At 30.8% G+C, this 26,506-nt stretch overlaps 3 protein-coding genes and 1 long non-coding RNA gene across 4 annotated transcripts; 2 read left to right on the top strand and 2 right to left on the bottom strand.

The window, feature by feature from the left end:
• Positions 1-17: 17 nt before the first annotated feature.
• LOC126834353 (spliceosome-associated protein CWC27 homolog) lies at positions 18-3,840 on the bottom strand. Its single transcript, XM_050566213.1, has 9 exons — positions 3,706-3,840; positions 3,410-3,619; positions 2,363-2,563; positions 2,113-2,255; positions 1,478-1,675; positions 1,271-1,417; positions 735-928; positions 347-476; positions 18-262 (listed from the first exon to the last, which is right to left on the bottom strand). The coding sequence occupies exons 1-9, from the start codon at positions 3,745-3,747 to the stop codon at positions 88-90; spliced, it is 1,440 nt and encodes a 479-aa protein (XP_050422170.1). The 5' UTR covers positions 3,748-3,840; the 3' UTR covers positions 18-87.
• Positions 3,841-17,024: 13,184 nt separating this feature from the next.
• On the top strand, positions 17,025-17,632 carry LOC126834892 (E3 ubiquitin-protein ligase NRDP1-like). The gene is made up of 3 exons (XM_050567102.1): positions 17,025-17,048; positions 17,127-17,237; positions 17,297-17,632. The coding sequence occupies exons 1-3, from the start codon at positions 17,025-17,027 to the stop codon at positions 17,582-17,584; spliced, it is 423 nt and encodes a 140-aa protein (XP_050423059.1). The 3' UTR covers positions 17,585-17,632.
• Positions 17,633-19,113: 1,481 nt separating this feature from the next.
• LOC126834805 (uncharacterized) lies at positions 19,114-22,968 on the bottom strand. Its single transcript, XM_050566983.1, has 8 exons — positions 22,781-22,968; positions 21,884-21,901; positions 21,535-21,552; positions 21,084-21,196; positions 20,760-20,880; positions 20,150-20,394; positions 19,529-19,786; positions 19,114-19,371 (listed from the first exon to the last, which is right to left on the bottom strand). The coding sequence occupies exons 1-8, from the start codon at positions 22,854-22,856 to the stop codon at positions 19,294-19,296; spliced, it is 927 nt and encodes a 308-aa protein (XP_050422940.1). The 5' UTR covers positions 22,857-22,968; the 3' UTR covers positions 19,114-19,293.
• A 306-nt stretch (positions 22,969-23,274) lies between these two features.
• Positions 23,275-24,917, top strand: LOC126834806 (uncharacterized). The gene is made up of 3 exons (XR_007685106.1): positions 23,275-24,202; positions 24,275-24,343; positions 24,631-24,917. It is a non-coding gene; the product is annotated as an uncharacterized LOC126834806 (long non-coding RNA).
• The last annotated feature ends 1,589 nt before the right edge of the window (positions 24,918-26,506 follow it).

Below are 26,506 nucleotides of genomic sequence, written 5' to 3' on the forward strand. Positions count from 1 at the left end.
TTTATACAAATATCTACAGTTTATAAATGTTAAGAAAAAGAGACCATGACTATGTATTTATGTCATAAAAAAACACATTACAATGCACTAATGCTTAATTTTTTTATCTTTATCAGTTTTTGAATCTTTTTTACTTACATCTCGTTTTCTTTTATTAAGTGCACTTCTTGGATCATATATTTCAAACCAATCATCATCTTTCTTATTAGCGTCTTTGGCTAATACAGGATTTTTTTCTTCACAATGAAGTGTATGGCCTAACCTATAAATTATCATTGTATATTAGAGTAAAATAATATAATTATTAATAATTTAAAAAAATAGTAAATCTTAATTCAGTGTTTACCAATTATCATCGTCATTGTGTTTTGTATCTTTGGTATGATCCTCTTTATCTGTAGATTTTTTAATACTGTGTAATTTATCTTTAAACTGATTCAATAGATTAAGAGTTAATTCCTCTCTACTACTTGTACCTGTATACACAAAATTTGAATTATTTAATATTTAAGATAAGATATTTTTGTCAATACTAGACAATTATTACTATTAACCTATTATATGCTTCAAATAGAAATGCTTTTTTTTTTTTAAATTTTAGTTATTTACAAAACAGGAAAAAAATTAAAAAACCATAATTGTCAAGAAGCAAAAACAAAAGTAAACACAATTTTTTATTTGTTTACTATGAATAATATAACCTGATGTGATGTGACATTGAATTAATATATTACCTTTTTTTGGTATTTTTTCTTTTTTAGATGAATATAATTTTATAGTATCTAAATAATCTTGTTTTAGAGGATTTGTTGATGGTTCCAATTCATTAATATTTGGTTTCTCATTTAGGTCTTTTTCTGTTTTATCACCTTTCTTTTTTTTTGATAATTGTCCTTTGAGTTCTTTAATTTCTCGACGAATTTCTTCTCTGCAATTGTTATTTTGTATTTACATATTAAATTTGTATAACCATAGTTATAGTCAAACGACAAAACTAAACTAAGAAATTCGTAATTCACTATTTGAACTTAAAATATAAATCAGTTAATATTCATAAAAGGGAGCATATATCTACATGTAACCTAACCTAACATAGATTAAATATACTTTAGTTAGGTAACTCTAATGTAACAACTGGCAACACTACATTTTTTGATTTCACTATGTAAAACTATTATAAAAAAAAAAAAAAAAGAAGTGCCAAACTTAGATGGGTGTTCTATACTATATTTAATCTATGTTGATATGTATGTAAGTAGTTAATAATTACGCTTTTTTTTTCTTTTCATCATTTAGTTCTTTTCCAAATTCATAGTCATCAATTTCATCTTCTTTTGGCGGATCTACTAGAATTGAAATATTTGATTTTTTCTTTTTATTAGACGATAATTTTGATCGAATGTCATCTATATTTATCCTAAAAAACATTATCTTATTAAATTAAAAAATATATGATAAACAATATTTATGAATATACTTAGTAGAGTTATCTTCAGATAGATCTTTTAAATCTTCTTTCAATGAACTATCTGGTACAGCAGGCTCGGCACTAAGTTGAGGGTCTTTAAGAACGTCATGAGTTGACTTTGGACGACCACTAAATTCTTTAACTACTTCAACTAATTCTTCTTCATCTTCTTCTGCCTCTTCGCCAAATGATAATAGCTTAAAATTTCTAAAATACATTGAATTTTTTTAACATATTATATACTTAGCCCATTCTATTATAATTGATTATACTGTAAAAGGAATTTTTACGAAATAAGGAAATTCTAACAAATAAGATGATAAGAAGAGTAATTGCTTATATTACCAATTACTTTTAAATTTTTAGAAAAAATTCAATACCGATTGTTAGTTATAGTAAAAAATATAAACAATTTATAGGCTGGCTTAGAGTATTCTTAATTATAGTAGTGTGGGAGTCACTAAAGAATGTTTATAAGGCCAGGTATATTATATAGAGTAATAAAGCGAGTGCAACTCAATGATCAGATCAACAAGCAAAAACTGGCAACATACGAGTCTTTTATTTTTCACTTAAGATTAATCTGTCAAGGTTTTTTCGAAATCTATGATCCCCAATGATACGACATTATATGTTATACTTACTTAACACCACTATTTTTTTCTTTTTTTTTGGTTCCTTTTTCAGATTTGTCAATTTTTTTTTCAATTCTAGGAACAATATCCGGAAAAGGATTATTGAGTACAACAGTTTTTAATATTTTCTGCTCATAAATAGGTCTTTCTTCCTATTACCAATAATAATATATATATATATATAATTTTAATAAAATAAATTAGTTTATTAATTTGATTAATTTCAGATTTTCGACTAAAATAAAATAAAAATATCTACCTTATCCACAAGAACTTCGTTTAATTTAGTTAAATTATAAATGGTATCTCCGGCAACTTTTCCAAATATAGTATGTTTAGACTGAAGTTCCGGGGAAGAACCCAAGGTGAAAAAAAATTGAGATCCATTGTCATCTTTGCCAGCATTTGCCATAGCCACCAATCCACGGCGATTAAATCGCAACCGTGAATGTATTTCATCCTAAAACATTATTATTAAATAATAAATTGCAAATTTGGCTCAAATACGATATAAACTTCCATATGCTATTATTTAAAAGTATATCGGTAGCACTGTACAAGAAAGGTTTTGCAACAATAACTGAAGAATAGTTTAAACATCAATATTTTTTTAGTTAGGGGAGGGATCAGAAGAAGGGAGTTTGGGAGAGGAGTTAAAATTTTGCGTTACACTTTTTTTAAGACGGAAAAAGCATTATGGTGACTGATACTTTTCAGTGACAACCAATATAAGTAATCTGTTGAGTTTGTTTCCTCTGTAGAAGGCTAAAAACATTTGTGATTCAAGTTTTTCATACTAGTAAAAAAAAAAAATTACTCAAGATTTCTTTCATTAAATCCGAATCTGGTCTTAATTGAGTTTAGCATGTCTAAAATTTGTTGTGAAATCTACAAATGGCCTTCAGACATTAGAGAATGAACTGAGTTAACAATGGTTGAACTGTTTTCGTAAAGTACAAGACAGAAAAGATTGGAAAATAATTAAAACTAATGTCCATTGAGAATATGACACTAAAAGAAGAAGAATGGCTTAAGTATATTTGTGAAATTTGTTTGAAAAATACAATTTTTTTTTTTTTTTATTTAGTTTAAGGAAATATGAAAAATATATTTTGAAAATAACAGATTATTGACTACATTATGTATTATTTGGTAGTCAGAACTATAAGTCAAAGACATATTTGTAGGTAAAACAATATTATGACGTTTTCAATACTTCAATCATTGCAAAATAAAAAGTCACATTTGGTCATACGGTTTAATCTTTTTACTGAACTTATAATAAAAGTAATATGAAGATTATTACTTTAAATGGTTGACCATAAATTGATTCACCACCAGCTCCAGTACCAGTTGGATCCCCTCCTTGAGCAATAAAGTCCTTGACAATACGGTGAAACAAAACACCATCATAATATCCTTCTAGACAAAGTTGAACGAAGTTTCTACATGCCTTTGGAGCTTCTCTTGACCATAATTCTACTTCGATATCTCCAAACGATGTTTTGAGAACAACCTAATTTTTATTAAATTAATTTAACCTTTATTAGTTATTTCATTATGCAATTTCGATTCTTCATAAAATGTAGAAATATTATATACTTTGCCTGAAGTTGGAGGTTCTTGTATGTAAATATTACTCATTCTAAAGAAATAATAACACGTAATTAAATTTTACTACAATAATAATTTACAATATTATATTACGAGTGGAAGTCAGCCACACGGTTGTCTACAACCGTGGTTAGTTATAAACGAGCCAGCAATATTTGATAACAAAAAGTGTCATGGCGTTGGTGTATGTTATGTTGCCAATACACTTATTATTCTAAGGGGCAGTCCATATATCCCCATACACCGACGATTATTATTATACGATATCGACTTAATTAATTAAAATATATTCTAATTATCGTTCAACACACTAAAACCTAATTAAATTCTAAATTTTGGTACTAAATCCGCTCAAACCTAAATCAAAGTCAAGAGAATTTTGTCTGCAATCAGAATATCCGGTAAAGTTGCCCGTTTGTGTGATTTAAATTGTCAAAATTTACAAAAAACCAAAATTCCGACCTAGCTAAAAAATTTCAAAAAAACTAGTTTTTCTAGTTTTTCAAATTGCCCATTTTTATGATTTAAACCTTCAAAATTTACAAAATACCAAAACTTCGACCTAGCTCAAAATTTTTAAAAATATGAAATTTTTTCCAAAAATATCCCATTAATAGGGCTGTATTGTGGCTTAAAAGATTCACAAATGTCTCAGGTTGCCTTTTAACCCATACATATGTGTTGATTGTACAAACATTTTTAAATAGGAAGAATAAACTAGGTTTACCCAAGGTATGTCCAACACACTAACACACTAAAACCTACTTAAATTCTAAATTTTGGCACTAAATCCGCTCAAACCTAGACCAAACTCAAGAGAAATTTGTCAGCAATCAGAATACCCGGTCAAATTGCCCATTTTTATGATTTAAACTTTCAAAATTTACAAAAAACCAAAACTTTGACCTAGCTCAACATTTTCAAAAATATGAAATTTTTTCCAAAAATACCACACCAATATGGCTTTACTGTGGCTTAAAAGATTCACAAATGTCTCAGGTTGCCTTTTAACCCATACATATGTGTTGATTGTACAAACATTTTAAAATAGGAAGAATAAACTAGGTTTACCCAAGGTATGTCCAACACACTAACACACTAAAACCTACTTAAATTCTAAATTTTGGCACTAAATCCGCTCAAACCTAGACCAAACTCAAGAGAATTTTGTCAGCAATCAGAATACCCGGTCAAATTGCCCATTTTTATGATTTAAACTTTCAAAATTTACAAAAAACCAAAACTTTGACCTAGCTCAAAAATTTCAAAAAAACTGAATTTTCTAGAAAAACTAGAAAAACAAGAAAAACTAGAAAAACTAAAAAAAACTATAAAAACTAGAAAAGATAGAAAAACCTGAAAAACTAATAAACTAGAAAAACTTTTCTATCTTTTCTAGTTTTTCTAGTTTTTCAGGTTTTTCTAGTTTTTCTAGTTTTTCTAGTTTTTCTAGAATTTTCTAGAAAAGATAGAAAAACTAGAAAAACTAGAAAAGATAGGAAAACTAGAAAAGATAGATTAACTATAAAAACTAAAATAACTAGAAAAACTAGAAAGAAGGTTGAGCGTACAACATATCTCTTATCTTCTTTATCTTACGCCTATCCCCTACCCACTATCTCCTTTCTCTATCACTCACCCCTGTATCCTCTCCCCAACCCCAGCCCTATCCCACCCCCACCCCTTATCTCCTACCCCTGTCTCCTATCCCTATTTCTACCTACTTTCAACGTTCAAATTAGAACTAAATAATAAATTAAAAATAGTTTAATTCTCTATGTAAAGTTACTTTTGGGCAGATAATAAACACTACAATTTTAGCCAGAAACTGGATTGTATATAATTTTTAATCTCCTTGGCTTATGCTGTAACTGGAAGCTCCGTGTAATTTTTTTTTTTTTAAATTATAATTCCACAACTAATTCGGTTTTAATTTGGTTTTAATTCGGTAATTTATTATGTATTTCACGAGACACGGAAATGCTCTTTCGTGGTTGCACACTCGGCTGAAAAACTTTTTAGTTCTAACTTAAACGTTGAACGTACAACATATCTCTTATCTCATATCAAATAACAGCGTAACAGATTAACATTCGAAATGGAGCCGAAATGGTCTTTCCGTTAATTGTCTTTAAATTGTCGAATGATTTTTGGTTCTGCGGCGCGTAATAGCGTAACAGCGTAACGCTTTTTTTCTAAAAACTAGTAAAACTAAAAAAGCTAGAAAAACTAGGAAAACTAGAAAAACTTTTCTATCTTTTCTTGTTTTTCTAGTTTTTCTAGTTTTACAGGTTTTTCTAGTTCTAGTGTTTCTAGAAAAACTAGAAAAACCTGTAAAACTAGAAAAACTAGAAAAACTAAAAAACTTGAAATACTAGAAAAACTAGATAAAACTAGAAAAACTAGAAAAAATTGAAAAACTAGAAAAACTAGAAAAAATTAAAAAACTAGAAAAACTAGAAAAACTAGAAAAAATTGAAAAACTAGAAAAATAAGAAAAACTTGAAAAACTAAAAAAACTAGAAATAATTGAAAAACTAAAAAAAAGAGAAAAAATTGAAAAACTAGAAAAACTAACTAGAAATTTTTTTCTAGTTTTTCTAGTTTTTCAGGTTTTTCGGGTTTTTCTAGTTTTTTAATTTTTTCTAGTTTTTCAGGTATTTCTAGTTTCTAGTTTTTAGGTTTTTCTAAATTTTCAAGTTTTTCAATTTTTTCTAGTTTTTCTAGTTTTTCTAGTTTTTTTTGTTTTTCTAGTTTTTCTAGAAACACTAAAATAACTAGAAAAACCTGTAAAACTAGAAAAACTAGAAAAACTAGAAAAAACTGAAAAACTAAAAAAACTAGAAAAACCTGTAAAACTAGAAAACCTAGAAAAACTAGAAAAAACTGAAAAACTAGAAAAACTAGAAAAACTAGAAAAAATTGAAAAACTAAAAAAACAAGAAAAACTAAAAAAAACTAGAAAAACTAGAAAAAATTGAAAAAATTGAAATCCTAGAAAAAATTGAAAAACTAGAAAAAATTTTTAACTAGAAAATTTTTTTCTAGTTTTTCTAGTTTTTCAGGTTTTTCTAGTTTCTAGAAAATTAGAACAACTAGAAAAACTAGAAAAAATTGAAAAACTAAAAAAACAAGAAAAACTAGAAAAAATTGAAAAAATTGAAAAACTAGAAAAACAAGAAAAAATTAAAAAACTAGAAAAACTTTTTAACTAATTTTTCTAGTTTTTCTAGTTTTTCAGGTTTTTCTAGTTTCTGATTTTTTAGGTTTTTCTAATTTTTCAAGTTTTTCTAGTTTTACTAGTTTTTCAGGTTTTTCTAGTTTTTCTAGTTTTTCTAGTTATTCAGGTTTTTCTAGTTTCTAGTTTTCAGGATTTTCTATTTTTCTAGTTTTTCTAGTTTTTCTAGTTTTTCAGGTTTTTCTAGTATCTGGTTTTTTAGGTTTTTCTAATTTTTCAAGTTTTTCTAGTTTTACTTGTTTTTCGGGATTTTCTATTTTTTCTAGTTTTAGATTTTTCTAGTTTTTCTAGTTATTCAGGTTTTTCTAGTTTTTCAATTTTTTCTAATTTTTCTAGTTTTTCTAGTTTTTCAGGATTTTCTATTTTTTCTAGTATTTCAATTTTTCTAGTTTAAAACCGCCTGCCCACTGGTGGACAGAGGAGATAGCTGGCCTGCGTGCAGATTGCACAAGGGCCAGAAGAGCCGTCAAGCGTGCTTCCACACGCGAAGCGGCCAGAAGAACTGGAGGCGAAACGGATGCCAGCGACATCTTCGCAGCAGCCCTTTCGGCCCTCAAAGACGCCAGGAAAAATTTAAAGAGAGCCGTTCAACGCAGCAAAAGAAACTGTTGGAACGAGCTGGTACAGTCGGTGGACCGCAATCCTTAGGGCAATCCATACAGGCTCGTGATGAGAAAGCTTAAGAGGGCCCCAGATACGGACCGCATGGAAGCCGCCACGTTAGAGAAGGTGACGAGAGGCCTGTTCTCGGACAACAGGGCAGTGACACTCGACCCTGTCTTAACGCCACTAGCACCGGAGGCTCCGGAATTCTCACGGGGAGAAATAGGAGCAGCGGTGGCACGCGTAAAGGGCAGAAGGAAGGCCCCGGGACCAGACTGTATCAGCAATGCGATCCTGGCGTCGGTCTACAAGGCAGACCCCGACTTTGTAGCCGACACCCTCAACGCCTGTCTCAAAGCAGGAAGCTTCCCCACCCGTTGGAAGCAGGCCCGACTGGTGCTGCTTCGTAAGGGCCAAAAGCCGGCCGGTGAGCCATCATCGTACCGCCCTTTGTGTCTCCTGAACGACGTGGGGAAGTTGATGGAGCTCTTACTAGTTCGTCGACTGGAGAAACACCTCGAGGAGAGAGGTGGACTCTCCGACCGGCAGTTCGGCTTTCGGAAGGGAAGATCGACGGACGACGCAGTGCGTTTGCTCCGGGATGAGGCCCAGGCAGCGATAAACGCACGCAAAGTATGTGTGGCTGTCAGCTTGGACGTGAAGAACGCGTTTAATTCGATCGGCTGGCGCCACATCATGCGGGCCCTACAGGAATGGGAAGTGCCGCTGTACCTGCAGCGCATCTTCCGGTCCTATTTCTCGGAGCGAGCAGCCAGGGTCGCGTGCCCAACAGCTGACGGTGGAGAAGTCACCATCGAGGTATCCTGCGGCGTTCCACAGGGTTCGGTGGTCGGTCCGACCTTGTGGAACCTTACGTATGACGCGGTGCTGCGAGCCGATCTACCGGACCAGGCGACGGTCATCGGTTTCGCGGACGACACGTTGATCATCGCCTCCGGCAAGACGGTCGAGGAGGTGGAAGATAGGACAAACCGAGCTCTGTGTGCGGTGGCAGCAAAGTTCCGGGAGCTGGATCTCCAACTCGCCGTCGAGAAGACGGAAGCGGTGATGATCAGGCGCAGGTACAAGGTTAGCGATCCGCGTATCTTCCTGAACGGGGTAGAAGTTAAGCTGGGAGAGACGATCAACTATCTTGGAATGCTAGTCGACCGCAAGCTTAACTTCAAGCAGCACGCCAAAGCCGCGGCGGTCAAAGCGCAGGGTGCGCTCACGTCGTTGACTAGGCTTATGCCTAACATCGGCGGCCCCCGTGAGCCAAGGCGGAGGCTACTCGTCAGTGTCGTCCACTCCATTCTCCTCTACGGAGCACCGGTTTGGGCCAGCGGGCTAAACCAAGCCAGAGTAGGGGAATTGAGGAAGGTGCAGCGCAGAGCTGTACTCCGCAGTGTCTGCGCGTACCGCACCGTGTCGTACGACGCAGCCAACGTGCTGGCTGCGATACCGCCGATCGACCTGCTGGCGAGGGAGCGAGAAGAGGCGTTCCGCCTCCGCCGGCAAGCAGAAGAAGGATCCGGACAACGGGCCCCCCTTAGGACTGCTACCCTCGGCAAGTGGGAGGACAGACTTCGGACAGCAACAGGAGGTGAGTGGACGAGAACTCTCGTCACTGACCTCCGGAAATGGGTTGGACGGAAGCACGGGATGATGGGCTACCGCCTAACCCAGTTGCTGTCTGGGCATGGGTGCTTCAACGAATTCATCCACAGGATCGGCAAAGCACCCAGTCCAGCATGCTCACACTGTGAAGGCATGGTGGACAGTGCCTATCACACACTAGTGGAGTGTTCGGCCTGGGAGTCCCAAAGGCGGGACCTCCAGGACGTCGTCGGCGAAGTTGTCCCGGAGACACTGGTCGCCAACATGATTGCAAGTTCTGATGCGTGGAACGCGGTCGCCCGCTTTGCCGAGTCGGTCCTCAAAGAGAAGGAGGAAGCAGAGAGGGCTAGACAGCGGCCGGCCAATTGAGAGCCCCGGCGTGCAAGGGTGGCGTGTGCGCGAGTCACTGGTCCGGAAACATTCCACCGACTGTACATAAACCTGTATAGACTAATAAACTTGTAACTAAATTTCGTTGTGGCCTAATGTGAATATTGTTATTAGGCCACCACCCGAAGTGGGTGTGTTAGTTTTTAAGTTTATGATTGTATTTATTGTTTAGTATACCCAATAAATGGCATCGGAGACTGGGGGGAAGTAATTCCTCACAGGGCGCGTCCCCCCCCCAGTGTTCTATGGGTGCATGTGAAAAAAAAAAAAAAAAAAAAAGAAAAAAAAAAAGGTATTACTAGTTTCTGGTTTTTAGGTTTTTCTAAATTTTCAAGTTTTTCAATTTTTTCTAGTTTTTCAGGTTTTCTTAGTTATTTTAGTTTTTATAGTTAATCTATCTTTCCTAGTTTTTCTCTTTTCTAGAAAATTAAAAAAACTAAATAAAATAGAAAAACTAGAAAAACAAGAAAAACTAGAAACACTAAAAAAAACTAGAAAAGATAGAAAAACCTGAAAAACTAATAAACTAGAAAAACTAGAAAAACTTTTCTATCTTTTCTAGTTTTTCTAGTTTTTCTAATTTTCTAGAAAAGATAGAAAAACTAGAAAAACTAGAAAAAATTGAAAAAATTGAAAAACTAGAAAAACAAGAAAAAATTAAAAAACTAGAAAAACTTTTTTCTAGTTTTTTAGGTTTTTCTAGTTTCTAGAAAATTAGAAAAACTAGAAAAACAAGAAAAACTAGAAAAGGGCAGTCCATATATCCCCATACACCGACGATTATTATTATACGATATCGACTTAATTAATTAAAATATATTCTAATTATCGTTCAACACACTAAAACCTAATTAAATTCTAAATTTTGGTACTAAATCCGCTCAAACCTAAATCAAAGTCAAGAGAATTTTGTCTGCAATCAGAATATCCGGTAAAGTTGCCCGTTTGTGTGATTTAAATTGTCAAAATTTACAAAAAACCAAAATTCCGACCTAGCTAAAAAATTTCAAAAAAACTAGTTTTTCTAGTTTTTCAAATTGCCCATTTTTATGATTTAAACCTTCAAAATTTACAAAATACCAAAACTTCGACCTAGCTCAAAATTTTTAAAAATATGAAATTTTTTCCAAAAATATCCCATTAATAGGGCTGTATTGTGGCTTAAAAGATTCACAAATGTCTCAGGTTGCCTTTTAACCCATACATATGTGTTGATTGTACAAACATTTTTAAATAGGAAGAATAAACTAGGTTTACCCAAGGTATGTCCAACACACTAACACACTAAAACCTACTTAAATTCTAAATTTTGGCACTAAATCCGCTCAAACCTAGACCAAACTCAAGAGAAATTTGTCAGCAATCAGAATACCCGGTCAAATTGCCCATTTTTATGATTTAAACTTTCAAAATTTACAAAAAACCAAAACTTTGACCTAGCTCAACATTTTCAAAAATATGAAATTTTTTCCAAAAATACCACACCAATATGGCTTTACTGTGGCTTAAAAGATTCACAAATGTCTCAGGTTGCCTTTTAACCCATACATATGTGTTGATTGTACAAACATTTTAAAATAGGAAGAATAAACTAGGTTTACCCAAGGTATGTCCAACACACTAACACACTAAAACCTACTTAAATTCTAAATTTTGGCACTAAATCCGCTCAAACCTAGACCAAACTCAAGAGAATTTTGTCAGCAATCAGAATACCCGGTCAAATTGCCCATTTTTATGATTTAAACTTTCAAAATTTACAAAAAACCAAAACTTTGACCTAGCTCAAAAATTTCAAAAAAACTGAATTTTCTAGAAAAACTAGAAAAACAAGAAAAACTAGAAAAACTAAAAAAAACTATAAAAACTAGAAAAGATAGAAAAACCTGAAAAACTAATAAACTAGAAAAACTTTTCTATCTTTTCTAGTTTTTCTAGTTTTTCAGGTTTTTCTAGTTTTTCTAGTTTTCTAATTTTCTAGAAAAGATAGAAAAACTAGAAAAACTAGAAAAGATAGGAAAACTAGAAAAGATAGATTAACTATAAAAACTAAAATAACTAGAGAAACTAGAATAGTTTTTTTAGTTTTTCTAGTTATTCAGGTTTTTCTATTTTTTCTAGTATTTCTAGTTTTTCAGGTTTTTCTAGTTTCTGGTTTTTTAGGTTTTTCTAAATTTTCAGGTTTTCTTAGTTATTTTAGTTTTTATAGTTAATCTATCTTTCCTAGTTTTTCTAGTTTTTCTAGTTTTTCAGTTTTTTCTAGTTTTTCTAGTTTTTTTTGTTTTTCTAGTTTTTCTAGAAACACTAAAATAACTAGAAAAACCTGTAAAACTAGAAAAACTAGAAAAACTAAAAAAAACTGAAAAACTAAAAAAACTAGAAAACCCTGTAAAACTAGAAAACCTAGAAAAACTAGAAAAAACTGAAAAACTAGAAAAACTAGAAAAAATTAAAAAACTAAAAAAACAAGAAAAACTAAAAAAAACTAGAAAAAATTGAAATCCTAGAAAAAATTGAAAAACTAGAAAAAAATTTTAACTAGAAAATTTTTTTCTAGTTTTTCTAGTTTCTAGAAAATTAGAAAAACTAGAAAAACAAGAAAAACTAGAAAAACTAGAAAAACTAGAAAAAATTGAAAAACTAAAAAAACAAGAAAAACTAGAAAAACTAAAAAAAACTAGAAAAAATGAAAAAATTGAAAAACTAGAAAAACAGAAAAATTAAAAAACTAAAAAACTTTTTTTCTAGTTTTTCTAGTTTTTTAGGTTTTTCTAGTTTTTCAATTTTTTCTAGTTTTTCAGGTTTTTCTAGTTTCTGATTTTTTAGGTTTTTCTAATTTTTCAAGTTTTTCTAGTTTTACTAGTTATTCAGGTTTTTCTAGTTTTTCAATTTTTTCTAATTTTTCTAGTTTTTCTAGTTTATCAGGATTTTCTATTTTTTCTTGTATTTCAATTTTTCTAGTTTTTCAGGTTTTTCGTGTTTTTCTAGTTTTTCAGGTTTTTCTAGTTTTTTTTGTTTTTCTAGTTTTTCTAGAAACACTAAAATAACTAGAAAAACCTGTAAAACTAGAAAAACTAGAAAAACTAGAAAAAACTGAAAAACTAAAAAAACTAGAAAAACCTGTAAAACTAGAAAACCTAGAAAAACTAGAAAAAACTGAAAAACTAGAAAAAATTGAAAAACTAAAAAAACAAGAAAAACTAAAAAAAACTAGAAAAACTAGAAAAAATTGAAAAAATTGAAATCCTAGAAAAAATTGAAAAACTAGAAAAACAAGAAAAAATTAAAAAACTAGAAAAACTTTTTAACTAGAAAATTTTTTTCTAGTTTTTCAGGGTTTTCTAGTTTTTCAATTTTTTCTAGTTTTTCAGGTTTTTCTAGTTTCTGATTTTTTAGGTTTTTCTAATTTTTCAAGTTTTTCTAGTTTTACTAGTTTTTCAGGTTTTTCTAGTTTTTCTAGTTTTTCTAGTTATTCAGGTTTTTCTAGTTTTTCAATTTTTTCTAGTTTTTCTAGTTTTTCTAGTTTATCAGGATTTTCTAGTATCTGTTTTTTTAGGTTTTTCTAATTTTTCAAGTTTTTCTAGTTTTACTTGTTTTTCGGGATTTTCTATTTTTTCTAGTTTTAGCTTTTTCTAGTTTTTCTAGTTTTTCAATTTTTTCTAATTTTTCTAGTTTTTCTAGTTTTTCAGGATTTTCTATTTTTTTTAGTATTTCAATTTTTCTAGTTTTTCTAGTTTTTCAGGTTTTTCTAGTTTTTTAGGTTTTTCGGGTTTTTCTAGTTTTTCAGGTTTTTCTATTTTCTGGTTTTATAGGTTTTTCTAATTTTTCAAGTTTTTCTAGTTTTTCTAGTTTTTATAGTTTTTATAGTTTCTTAGGGTTTTCTAGTTTTTCAACTTTTACTGGCTATAGTATCGAGAAAAAGAGTCGGATCGAGTTGAAATGTATAAGAAATATTTATTTGGTATGCCCGCGCACGTCAGTTTTGTCAAATTCAAACTTTGAACTATTTTTCAAACTGTGCGCGGGCATACCAAATAAATATTTTTTATACATTTCAACTCGATCCGACTCTTTTTCTCGATACTATAGCCAGTAAAAGTTCTAACTTAAAAACTCGTACGGTTTTTTTTTGTTTTTCCAACTTTCGTCTGTGAAGACTTAAACTTTTTCAACTTTTACCCCCCCCCCCTCTAAAGTACAAACTAGACAAAATTTGTGATTTATAGAGTTGCTATTCGAAGGAATTGGTCTAGTATTAAAAAAGTTACAGTGAATAAGCGAAAAAAAAAGGCCACATCAGAGTAAAACCAATACCTTCATGCTTTGCATCGAAGCTAAAACTAGAAAAACTAAAAAAACTAGAAAACTAGAAAAAATTGAAAAACGAGAAAAAAATGAAAAAATGAAAAAATTAGAAAAACTAGAAAAACTAGAAAAACTAGAAGTAATTGAAAAACTAGAAAAACTAGAAAAACCTGAAAAACCTGACAAACTAAAAAAAATAGAAAAAATTGAAAAATAAGAAAACTAGAAAAACGATAAAAAAATGAAAAACTAGAAAAACATGTCAAGAAAATCTATTCCGCCCCGGTGGTTTCAACTGGCGGGAAGCAGCGCTCCCGCCGAGACCATCATGGAATGATTAGATTTACGCCTGCGGCTGTCGGCGATTTTACTCAATAATTGTCGCCCACGCAAATTTACGGCGACGTGCCGGAGCACCCGTGTGTTCGCCGCATAATTGCGTGTACATTTTCAGGGCTCAAAGTTGATATACTTTTATGTCCCGCACGTGAAGTGAGTATAATTGTATCAAAGGATTTCATTTTTATGGGATATGTATGGTTCGGAAGGCTATTTGTGGGATTTTGAGAGTAACATTGATTATATTATGTGGACTATTTCATAGGTCTCTTAGGTAAATCGCGTTTTTTAATGGAATTATATTTTATGGGATTGTTTTTGTTTGATAAATGGTTTTTTATGGTTTCGAATTTTCCAAATGTTATAAAATTTTAAAAGTTATATTGGTTAGGTTTTATTAGATATTTTATGGATAGTTCATATTAACGTTTGTACTATAAATTTTATTTTGGATTACCATGGTCACAAACATTTTATTTATTTACATTTCGTATTTAAAGTACAAAGTTCGTGTTTGAAGCCACCTTAGTGGTGGAATTTTCAAATAGCACTATGCCAGTTAGGTTCGCGGGAGTGTACTCAACAACTTTCCAAAGTTTCATGGCAATCGTATGAATGGTGTACTAATGCTCAAAGGACAAACAAACAAACATTCATTTTTATATATATAGATAGATCATAGAAATTACTATGAAAAAAGATTTTTATATCAGTTGAGTAATTTTCGGATATATCCACGTCACATGTTTTATGCCGACGTTTCGGACTCTTTGCAGAGTCCATCTTCAGGGCAATAGTGGTCTCGACTGTTCAAATGCCGTGACCATACGTCACGCCACGTCACGTCATACGTATGGTCACGGCATTTGAACAGTCGAGACTACTATTGCCACTATTGCGATTTAAAAAAAGTAACGATAATTGATAATTATGCTAAAAATTATACATCTGTGAAATCAAAAAAACATTAAAAAATAACTCATACCTAATGTGTACTTCTTTATGTGTTATACCTATGTGTATATGTTTTAAAACTATTATAAATGTCTGTGCTAAAATTTACAAAATATTTTATTTACTTAACTAACTACATTTATCCTATCCTACTTTTCTGCTATTGAAGGCAAAATAATAACCTACTTGATAACTGTTTACTATAACTAGTGTAAACGAATACTAATCTCTATATATTATTAATTAAACTCTTAAGTTTTAATAACACATGTATTAACAAATAACAATATTTTCAGATGTTATTACTTATTTAATGTAGGTATTTTGAAAATTGAATTATATTAAAGACTTTTCAAATACAAATTATTATCCTACGCAATATTCATACGGTATATTTTATCACATCATATGGCTACACTGATATTGGGGGGAAAAAAGGGAGCCCCTAAAAAGGCCTAGCCTTCCGATATTATCATTTATATTATTTGCTATTATCTACGCCGCAACACGATTTTTGTTTTGCTTAACAAACGCGATAATAACGGCGGCTATCAATGGTAAATTTTAATCATATTTTGTTAAACAATACCGTTTATTTAATTCAGGGCATGTAATCGAAATTGAATTTTTCGATTTAAGTTTAAATGTTGGTAATCAATATTATTTTATCCTGATACTACTTCTACTCACTTCATGTAATACTTTCTTACTGTACTGGTTTGGACCTACTATCCACAGATTCGCATCGAAGCGTTTATTTAAAAGTGATTATACATAACTTTCAGTTATAATAATTCCTGAAGACCTGTGACCTCCCCATCCTCACTAGGCTCCGACCACACTATACTGGCTTTTTTTATTGAAAACAAAGTAGTAAAATAATTTTAATATACAAACATAATAAATTATACAACATACACGTTTGTAGTATATATTTTTTTTTTAGTTATTGGAAGTACGTTATGTGGTTCTGTGTATAATTTTGCTTATTAAAGTCGGCGGTATTTATTTTATGGTCTAGACTTAATTGTTCGGTCTGTTCCAATATTTTAATATTAACATCAGGCGATAGTGTATGTATTTTAAGGTACTCGATACTAAACAGTCAGTAATTAATATAGAGTTTGGCCAACGGTACTCTTTTTTTTTTTACCATGAATTTAAATAATAAATATTATGAATAAATAATAACACAAAAACAGCTTTAAGTCACGTGATTATATGTTGTATTGTCTTGTCTGCTTTTTTTGTATTATAGTATGCTGGGATACATTTAGAAATTTCAAGTTGAATGATTTATCATATTATTTGAAATACTTGTTTATGGGTATTGTTACTCGTGGGTATTGAATATTTTTATAACCATGGACTCCAGTATAGTTTATTATTATATGTAAAGTAAATAGATTGGAAAGTATCATTTGTTTATTATGACCAAACAAAAAATTGGCCTATGAGGCCGCTGTGCACTTCTAACCCGTTCCTCTAATTATAATTGTATATTAAAATATAAAGTATGTATATATGTAAATGGTTATTGTAAATATACGTAACTCCTGTACAACTAAAATTAGTGATAGAAGAATAAGAAAAATAATTTGTTTTAGACCTATAAAGTCTGCCAATACAAAAATAGATTTAATACAATGTACCGTGTACGTTATAATATAAAATAAGAATTAGTAGTCATCTACAAATTTAAAATACTGCACACATTTGTTTAATGCGTATGTCCTATTTTAAGCTTACAGAGGTGAAAAACCATTTGTAATCAATATATCACATTAACTAAAAAAAGCCAATTTAAAACGTCGAAAAACTGTCATGTTAAAGGTGTTCTATTAAGGTTAATAGCTTCATAATGTCATGTTTAACAAACATTAAAGTAATTTTTTTTAAATACCACAGTGCGCACTTACTCAGTATTCGTTCTTCAAGTTAATTACCATGTCATTAATTATAGGCTAATGAAGTGATAAGCTATGCAACATTTGAACAATGGTATAATACCTTGCAACCAGCAAAAGTTACAAATTGGAGTAGTCTCATACCTTCGCCTGGTAGATGGCTTCAAGTAAAGTATTGTATAAAAATGTATTATTCAAAAATATAATAACTATTTTTCATTTAAAGTCTGCCATTAAGCAAGCATTGACTAAAAGTGGATGTCCAGCTTGTACTTGTCAAAATCTTGTACTAAAGTCTCATGAAAATCTCTGGCCTGTTGGTATATGGACACCGAATTCACGTAAAAACAACGAGAGTAATCTTAGCAATTACAGCCTTAAACGTATTCCAGAACAACAAGCAGTAATCGTGTTCGGTTCTGATAACAAAACGCTCTCTGAAGACATGGTGGATCATATAGGACACATCATGATATTCGTCAATGGAGTTGAAACAGTCACCGATTCTGAATAAAAATTAGCTCAGGAGAATTTTACCTAACCGATTTAAATACATAGAATAAAAACACCTAGGTACTAACTTATATTACTAAGTATTTTTAGTTTTATTTTATAATACATTCTAAAGAACACCCCATAATTATTATCTCCTTATTTATTTGTTCTTCAACATTTTTTAAGTTTTTCTTGATGATTTGTTTTCATTAATTGCTTGTTAAATTATTGTATGCTGTAGGTATGTATATTGCATACGCTATGCCCATTTGGGCGCTATATTTCAATTAATACATTTAAAAAAAATATATTACAAATGAATAACCATAATTAAATAACAATAATTAATATTTAATTAATTTAATGTAATAATTATTATTACAATGAATATGCCGAAAATTTCACTTAAAATGCTAAGACCGTGATAACTTTAATAATTTACTTTATCCATTTAAAAAAAAAGTGTTTCAACTATAGATATCCAATTTTTGACGAAGTAATTATTGAGGTTAAACGAAAGCCATATTACATAGTATACACGAGGCATGCCACAAATAAGATACATGCGTATCGTTATATTGTTATATAATATACAAATAATACTACACACCACCTTTTCTCCTGCCGTGAACTTGATCACATTGTATGAAAACATTATGAAAAAAAAATTAAATTATTAATTAAACCAAGTGAGATATTGACTGGTTCATGATAAAAGAATCACCCTGCATAAGTGTATATTGATGTTTTATTAGTTGTTTGCTAATAAAAACTACAGAAAGAAAAATATAATTAATTAATTTAAATATTATTTTACTATAAAGAAAACTAAAAATAATAATAATAATAAATTCTATTTAATTTATAATTATATTTGGGAAAAAAGAAAAAAGAAAAAAATTAAAGCCGTAGGGGTGAGCGGGTATTGGCGTTTCAAATATAATCTAGTATACGAAAAAAAAAAGTTGAATAGTATCTGTCTTTTTTTCTATTTTTTTTTTTAAGAGAAAAACAAAAGGATTGTTATTACTTATTTTTTTGTCATGCGCTACTTAAAAGAAGTAACCAATAAGGTGTTGTTTATCTATAAACAAAAAAATATATATATATATAACCCTATTTCTTTCTTCAATATTTGTATTTTCTTTCATCCGGTTTTACTTAAAAAAAGTAGTAACTATTCGCCAATATGCTTAATTGTCAATTTGGTACGTTTTTAACCGGAGTAAATGGCGTAAATCAAATATCCGTTCGGCCGTGCGGGTTATTTAAATCAAGCGTAATTTTTTTTCTCAGTAAAACAGCGGCCAAAATAATCCTACCTGGTTTAGTTGACACTGGGTCTTTTCCTCTGCGGGACGCCAAATTTGAGACGTTGTAAGAGGGTTAAATAAAATAAATGAAGTTCAACACCGAATTGTTCTGGAATAAGTGGTTTATCGTTCCCACCTGTAGTGAGACGGTGGACAGTTGATAACGCGACTGGGCGTACTTTAATCGCTAACGAAGGACAACGAATACAACAATTAAGGACAGCTTGATAACGAATGATATCTTGCAATTGTGTTTTATTTTAATAATGATGCAATGTTTTAAAAATATGGTATTTAGTAGCTATCTATTGTATTTATAGCACATAGCTGATATTATATATTTTTGTAGGCTATTGTATAATATTAGCAATATAATAACGTTTTAATTAACAATATAATATTTTATAGTAAACTGTTATTTAAATGTATTTGGAAACAATTTCAATTGAAGTTTTTCTAATGCAATTTGAGCTGCTCTGTTTTTCAATTTTCCCTGTAAACATTTATCAATTGTCACACATAAAAAATAAAATAAATTCAGCTACTCAAGTTAAAAAAATGTATTCCCTTGATTTAAAACATGGTCTACCGTTCAATTTTATTAGGTATTATACTATGATGACTTTATGTAATTGTTATTATTATATTACCTCGGTGTCTCTAACCGGTATGTCCATTGCTTTCTGGAGCCAATATTGGGCTTCTGGCCATTTTCGGTCTGCTAAATAAGCTATTCCCAGTAGTAGTTTACTTTCTCTGAATTGCCCGGAATCGCCGACTTCCGATTCGAAATCTTTTAACTTGTTTATACAAGTTTGGATTGTTTCTTGTTTGTGGTCGATTATATCTCCGTACAAAGATTGGCTTTTTTTGAAAGAGAATTTCCCAACATCTGACATTAATTTAATCTGAAAAAATCCATGTTTAATTCAAGTCAGCACATGCTTTGTGATTTGAGCTATTAAATTGATTATTGAGTAACGAGATAGACAATAGGGCATGATGACAAGTGTAATACAGAGAGGGTATGACATTTTAATACTATACTATTTTATACACTATTTTGTAGTTGAAGGGATCATACCAATAATCAGGTATTTAAAATTTAAAGAGGATAAACGTATTTACTTGATTACTGAAGCTTTAAAAATGTATAATGGCTGAAGAAATAATCAAATGATAGAACTTTGAACATTTAGGCATGATTTTTTGTTGATCAGATCCCTTAAATTCACTCAGGTATAATTTATTACTATTATAAATATCATTACTTCGCATATTATTCTTCCTTTCAGAAAAGTCACAAATGGATCATCAGGGATGTCGGGGTTATTCTCCTTTATTTTGTCCATTTGAATTAAGACTTTCTTTAACTGATCCAGCGACGTTTTGCTCATCAATACGTTTCCTTCAATAATATCTGTTTCATAAAGCGCTGCTTTCCACTTTAGACATTCGTAAAGTTTAGCCGGGTCGCTCTCGTATTCTGCTATGCATTTGTCAGCGAATTGATACCCTTAAAATGAATAATTTATTATAATTATATTAAAAAAATATGAATACAAAGCCAGCTCAAACAAAACTAAATGTATGGTCAACATTGGATTGTTAATTTGTTTTTCAGCTGATTCTCTTATTATTTGTCACTTTTCTAGGGATTATCGATTTACCCGTATAATCATTACATCTTCATCCACTCCTCTCGCCCTTCATATTTCCCTCTCTAACTTTCCCTACTACTCAACCTCCTACACGTTTACTAGCAACATACTGGTAACACTAAAAGTGATGACGCGAACTAGTTAGTAGTATAATTAAAATGGCAATGAGTAGTTACAATTGATTATCTAAGCAATAACCCATACTGGGTTTTAAACAAACCTTGTTTAGAGCCCCTAAGATTTTTAGTATTTTGTAATGTTGCGCTCGAGTGTTTGTAATTAAAAGATAAAATGTGCGCATTTTTAGTCAGCGCCATCAGAGCTTCCTTGTCGTCATTGTCCTGCAAACAAAAATATTGATAATAAAACAAGGAATTCTTTAATATTCAACAATTTTTTTTAGAAAAAATCCTGTTATATTTGTTTATACTGTACAATAGCATAAGGTTGTTGGTCGAATCTGTGGTAGATTCGATAGAAATGCAAAGGCACTTCGGTCGGTTTTTCGATATAATTATTACTAAAAAATACACAGTACACATACTTTATACATTTGTATCAGTTTGTCATAACTTTTGGCTTTGATCACGTCCCCTCCTTCTACAATTAAACTTTCTAATGACTCGACTGAATTTGGAAGAAACTCCATGAATTTCCCTAAATATTTTAACATTCTTTATTATCACTATTAAGTATTAAGTAATTATATATATTGTATATATTATATAATATGTTATACATGTCAAATGTAATGTTTAATTTTAAGACCTGGTTTTACATAAAATACAAAACGTGTATTTTTGTAAGCAGATAGCTTTTTAAATAGTTAAACATTAGTTTAAAAAAACACATAAAATTAACAGTTAACTAACAATAATTGTACAACTTTTAAAATATTTTACATCGAACAAACCATTACTCGGAACAGTGTTTAAATAGTTATTAAAAAATATTTGCATGAGACTATTGATAATTAATAAATATTGATGTATTACTTGATGTCAATCGGTTATCTGAAAAAAAAAATCAATAAATTATTACAATAAAATGTTACATTGTTATTGACTTTACCTATTTTGTGTTTATAAGTATATTACAAAGTAATAGACCATCTATTGTCTACTAAGTTGATTATTTTCTTCTTAATCTAAGTTTATCTAAGAAAACTATAATATTATTAAGATCAGAGTCGGGCTGTATTTAAAAACGATGGATTTTTTTTAAACAAAATCAGGATTTTGAATATTGAATACATAGTTTACAATTACACGGAACAGTATTTAAATAGTTATTAAAAAATATTTCCATACGATTATTGATACTTAATAAATATTGATATATTACCTGATGTCGATTCGGTAACTGAAAAAAAAATTCAATAAATTATTATAAAATGTTACATTGTAACTTACTATATCTATTGTGTGTATATGTTTCAGAGTAAATTACAATTAGTTGTCTAGTAAGTTGATTATTTTCTTTTTTATTTAAGTTTTATCTAATAAAAACAAAAATATTAAAATCATAGTCGGGCTTTATTTAAAAACATTGGATTTTGTAAAACAAAATCATAATTTTTAATATAAAATATATACCTAGTTCTATTATTATGTTAATATGTTCATATTTAATTTAATTATTTTATTGGAGATTATTAGGATTATCATTACAAATACTATAAATGATCCCACAAAAATAACCCATCGGCGAAAAAAAAATTTCCATGAATAATCACAAAATATAAACGATTTTGAATTTTCATGATTTTAGAAAAAAAAATGTTCACATGATTTTGCCTAAGTCTACGTCTACTTCGGACAGCTAAATAGAGACTCTTATACAAATCTCTATAATATTCGCCATTTCTCTATTCACTTAACATATCCATTTTATTCTATTTTCTTTATAATTGTACAAAATCTACCCGTGTCAATTATCAACACCTCTGTTTCCTCCACACGAATCGCACGGTGATCACACTTTCCCAATCGCCCCATCTTCTTCAATTCCCTCCTTTGTCTCTTATAATTGATTGTAAATACTAATTTAATTTGTCTACTATGTTTACCGACTACCCCAACTAGCTCCTCAAGTCTGATAGTTGTTTTTACTTCCTTCCAAACCCTCCTCATTACTAAGACGTTTAAGTGAGTTTATAAATCATAACTACACAAATCTGTATTAAAAATACACAATTTGGTTGACTTATATAAAGTAGTAAATATAGATTTTTTTACTTACCTAAATCACCAAGTGTAGTTGTTTGATAAAAAACGACTACGACTAGTACTACAAAACACGCTTTAATCGATGTCATTTTAGCAAGCTTAAGAACCAATGTAAATAAATATAACAATAATTAACCAGAAATATAAAATCTAGAATTTCATAATTACCCGTAACACTTTTACCAATTCAATGAACAATCTAAATCATGTCAACTGTATTTATAGATGGAATAAGTAGTATGGTGAGTGTACCATACAATAAAGTTAAAATATAATTTCAGGACATCTGGTTTAATTGTTAACATTTCTATAGTAAAATGCAAACAATTGTTGGTAAAAACTGTACATGATTGAATTTTGTAAAAATAATATTTAACTAATTAGATTTAAAACTGTTAAAAAAAATATTAGCAATTAAGTAAACAATAGTTTTTGGTTTAGTGAATTTTACATCAGGCTTTTTTATTTTGTGATGCGATACAGTATTTTTAGCTTCGATGCGGAAGAGCGAAGGTATTGGTTTTACAATTATGTGGGTTTTTTTTTGTGTCTGTATACACTGTAACTTGTTTTATACTGGACCAATTCTTTCGAGTAGGAACTCTATAAATCAAAAATGTCATCTAGATGGTACTTTGGGGAGGGGAGGGGGTAAAAGTTGATAAAGCTTACTATTTAAAAAAAACATAATAGTTATAAAGTTTGAACTATTACTGGCTATAATTTCGATAAAAAGAGTCGGATCAAGTTGAAATGTATAAGGAATATTTATTCGGTATGCCCCCACACGTCACTAGTCTAAAATTTAAATTATATCCATTTCCCATCCCCCTAGGAATTGACAACGATGTCAATATTATTTATTGTTATTAATATAATTATTTATTAGTAGCTAAAGATTTTTAAGGTGAAACTTAGTTTCAAAGTTTCCCCTGACCGGCTGCCACTGAAACTGTATTTTTAATTACTTACCTAAATAACTGTACTTATAAGTGAACACACGGTATAAACAAACCATTCACTTGATATTTGGAAAATAAACGTTTTTCATAAACTACTTAAAAACACTGGCTTAAAATATTCAAACATAAATTCGCCATTCCACGGATTAGTCAAAATGTGTTTGTTTTGAATAATACTATTTATCGGACAACAAATAACAATACTTAATATGACTTATGTTCACTTACAGTTTAATACGGTTTTCTTAACATTTCAAATGACACTTGGCCTTGCTAATTACCTCTACACTAGTGATTACTTCTATCTAGAATATTAATGTTAGAAAACTAACAAGTCCAGATGTTTGCTGATACGTCGATCCCGGCGACGTTCATAGTGAAAGCTTCAACCCCGCCGCCACCGACGATGATTATCCACGGTGGGCGCAGCATCAACAACGACAAAAGCTCTGGTCTGCGATGGTCAAACACCGGTAAGTACACTGAATATGTCAACCATAGTATTTGTGTGTACATTTTTGTTGTAATGTTTATTTTCTTTGCAGAATGCCAAACAGCCATCGACGCCGCCGACCATCGAGGAGCTGACCGGCGAGGAAATGCAAACGGGCCAGGTAAAAAAACCGTACTATCTAATATTCCTACCTAGCCCATTCCTGCAGTCAACAACAATACATAATAAGCAGCCGGTTTCACCAACTATTATTAAATACACTCTTAACACTCCTAATGTTAGTTGACAATTCATTTCAATTTAACATCTGGTTAAATAAAGTAAGTTTCATCATAACAATATTATTATTTAAGCTTTGATCGCTGCTAAGATAAACTATGCAAAAAACTTAATATTTTTAAATGGGCGATAAAAGACAACACATTTTATGAGTTTTCATGTCCGCAGATGTTATGAGTTGATCAACAGCCGCCAACGGTCCGAATAGTTGTCTGAAGATGTTAGGTTCAATATCGACGTCGGCGGGATTAATTTCTTCTTTGTTGCTGTCGCTGGTGTAGATGCTTTCGCTGTGGACGTCGCCGGGATCGACGTATCAGCAAACATCTGTGGTGGCGGTACTGTTGTATCCAAGACCGGCGGGGACAACAGTTGTATGTCCACCTACAACGACGAAGGCGGAAAAAACAATTTCAGTATATAGATCGATTTTCACGTATAGATCGTTAGACCTGACGTCCGATTTGTGATAGTATGGCATAAGTTATATTCAGTGTACTTACCGGCGCGCCGGCCACAATATTGTTTTTTTTTTTTATTTATAAAGTATTTTTAGTTATGAATACGTTCATTAAACTTTTCCCGGTATAACGTTCTACGGGTATTTTTTCAGTGAACGATAATGTGAACTGGTTAGGTTAGGTTAGGTATACTACGAACACGTTCATTGAACGTTTATTAATAAAAGTTGTCCGGCCAATATTTTTACGTGTTATATATGCAGTGATTATTACAAATATATGACTAACTAAATAACTTTTGCTCTAATGTATAGTTTTAAGACTTTAAAAAAAAAATTAATATATACATATTTGCGCAATTATTACCACGATTTGTACTGCTCTATAGTTTTTTAATTGTTATTGCTTTAAGGTTTATACAAATATATATAAATACAGAAACTTATAAAGTAAATCTGTTATAAAGAAGTGGTTGCCCTCAACTGCAATGGACAGTTTTTGACTTCTGGGTAGATAATATATGCATAGAAATGTGTTATGTAATAACAAATTACATTTACGTATCGAACCCAGACAACGATACGATGTCATATTTGCGCCACTACTGAATACTTATGTTTACTAGTTACATTAATACCGAAACTTTCAAAGGCTCTGTTCAACTGTTATTTATGGACAGATTAGTAATCAAAAACAAGAGCAATCATCGGTACTTAATCGCGATATCGTACAGTTATAAAATAATATTAGACCACGAGGTAATCTTCGACAACTGTTGTGGTCATTAAGCTTGTACTACATTTCCCTTTATAATATTTATTGTCATACTAAAATCTTTGTATAACTTAACAATTAAAAATACCTATTACTTTATAAAAATGCCTAAAGTATCAAACAATAATCATCCTGCTCGACGGTATTTTGAATACTGCACGGAAGGTCAATTTGCATTCAAATCAGTGTGCCGTATACATAATTGTGCGAAACAGATACCAGTAAGTTTTTATAATTACTAATAGATTAAAAAATAGAAAAGTTCTTAGATATTTTGATTAAATATAATATATTGAATAAGTTATCATACTATTATATATTTAATTAGTTTAATAGTATAGGTACTTATTATGTATTTTACTATACATTCTACATTTACAAATTTTCAAAAACTGTTTATATTACAATGGCAATTACTTGGGAAATTTTCTGTGAGATGTTTGGCAACGACCGAAGAGTATGAAACTACGTGAAATAATCTTAAATTAGAACTTTTAAAAACATTGAAAAGTTATGATTTACACCCTAATCAAATATACTCAATCACCACAGATAACGGAGCAAATATGGATTTGGAAAACACAAAATAAATTTGAAAACTGACAAATCTTTTTGGTAAAATGTTGAAGAAATTAAAATTTCGTTAGAACCAGCTAAGATTACTAGCTGTTTACTACAGGCAGAACAGTTATACCCAGGAGACTGTTTAATGGAATGGGAGAAGTGCATTCTTCGTACAAAAAAGTTAAGTACGTACCAAAATCGTAGAACACGCTTAAACAATTACACTCGTGATTTATTAATTATTT

The sequence above is a fragment of the Adelges cooleyi genome, unplaced genomic scaffold (genome assembly GCF_023614345.1).
Source record: "Adelges cooleyi isolate 19-005CV unplaced genomic scaffold, UGA_ACOO_1.1 ACOO_flye_CR_arks_rails_tigmint_CR_PRNA_21, whole genome shotgun sequence".
Taxonomy (NCBI): Eukaryota; Metazoa; Arthropoda; class Insecta; order Hemiptera; family Adelgidae; genus Adelges; species Adelges cooleyi.

What these genes read in the sequence shown, in the direction of transcription:
- LOC126834805 (XM_050566983.1), bottom strand. Translation starts at nt 22,856, where the DNA reads ATGACATCGATTAAAGCGTGTTTTGTAGTACTAGTCGTAGTCGTTTTT. An exon ending in AACTGATACAAATGTATAAA is followed by an intron (nt 20,881 to 21,083) that starts GTATGTGTACTG and finishes TTTTGTTTGCAG; the next exon opens with GACAATGACGACAAGGAAGC. An exon ending in TCTTAGGGGCTCTAAACAAG is followed by an intron (nt 20,395 to 20,759) that starts GTTTGTTTAAAA and finishes ATTCATTTTAAG; the next exon opens with GGTATCAATTCGCTGACAAA.
- LOC126834892 (XM_050567102.1), top strand. Translation starts at nt 17,025, where the DNA reads ATGTCATGTTTAACAAACATTAAA. An exon ending in CATGTTTAACAAACATTAAA is followed by an intron (nt 17,049 to 17,126) that starts GTAATTTTTTTT and finishes CATTAATTATAG; the next exon opens with GCTAATGAAGTGATAAGCTA. An exon ending in CGCCTGGTAGATGGCTTCAA is followed by an intron (nt 17,238 to 17,296) that starts GTAAAGTATTGT and finishes TTTCATTTAAAG; the next exon opens with TCTGCCATTAAGCAAGCATT.
- LOC126834353 (XM_050566213.1), bottom strand. Translation starts at nt 3,747, where the DNA reads ATGAGTAATATTTACATACAAGAACCTCCAACTTCAGGCAAA. An exon ending in TTTATGGTCAACCATTTAAA is followed by an intron (nt 2,564 to 3,409) that starts GTAATAATCTTC and finishes ATAATGTTTTAG; the next exon opens with GATGAAATACATTCACGGTT. An exon ending in AGAAAAAATACCAAAAAAAG is followed by an intron (nt 477 to 734) that starts GTAATATATTAA and finishes TTGTGTATACAG; the next exon opens with GTACAAGTAGTAGAGAGGAA.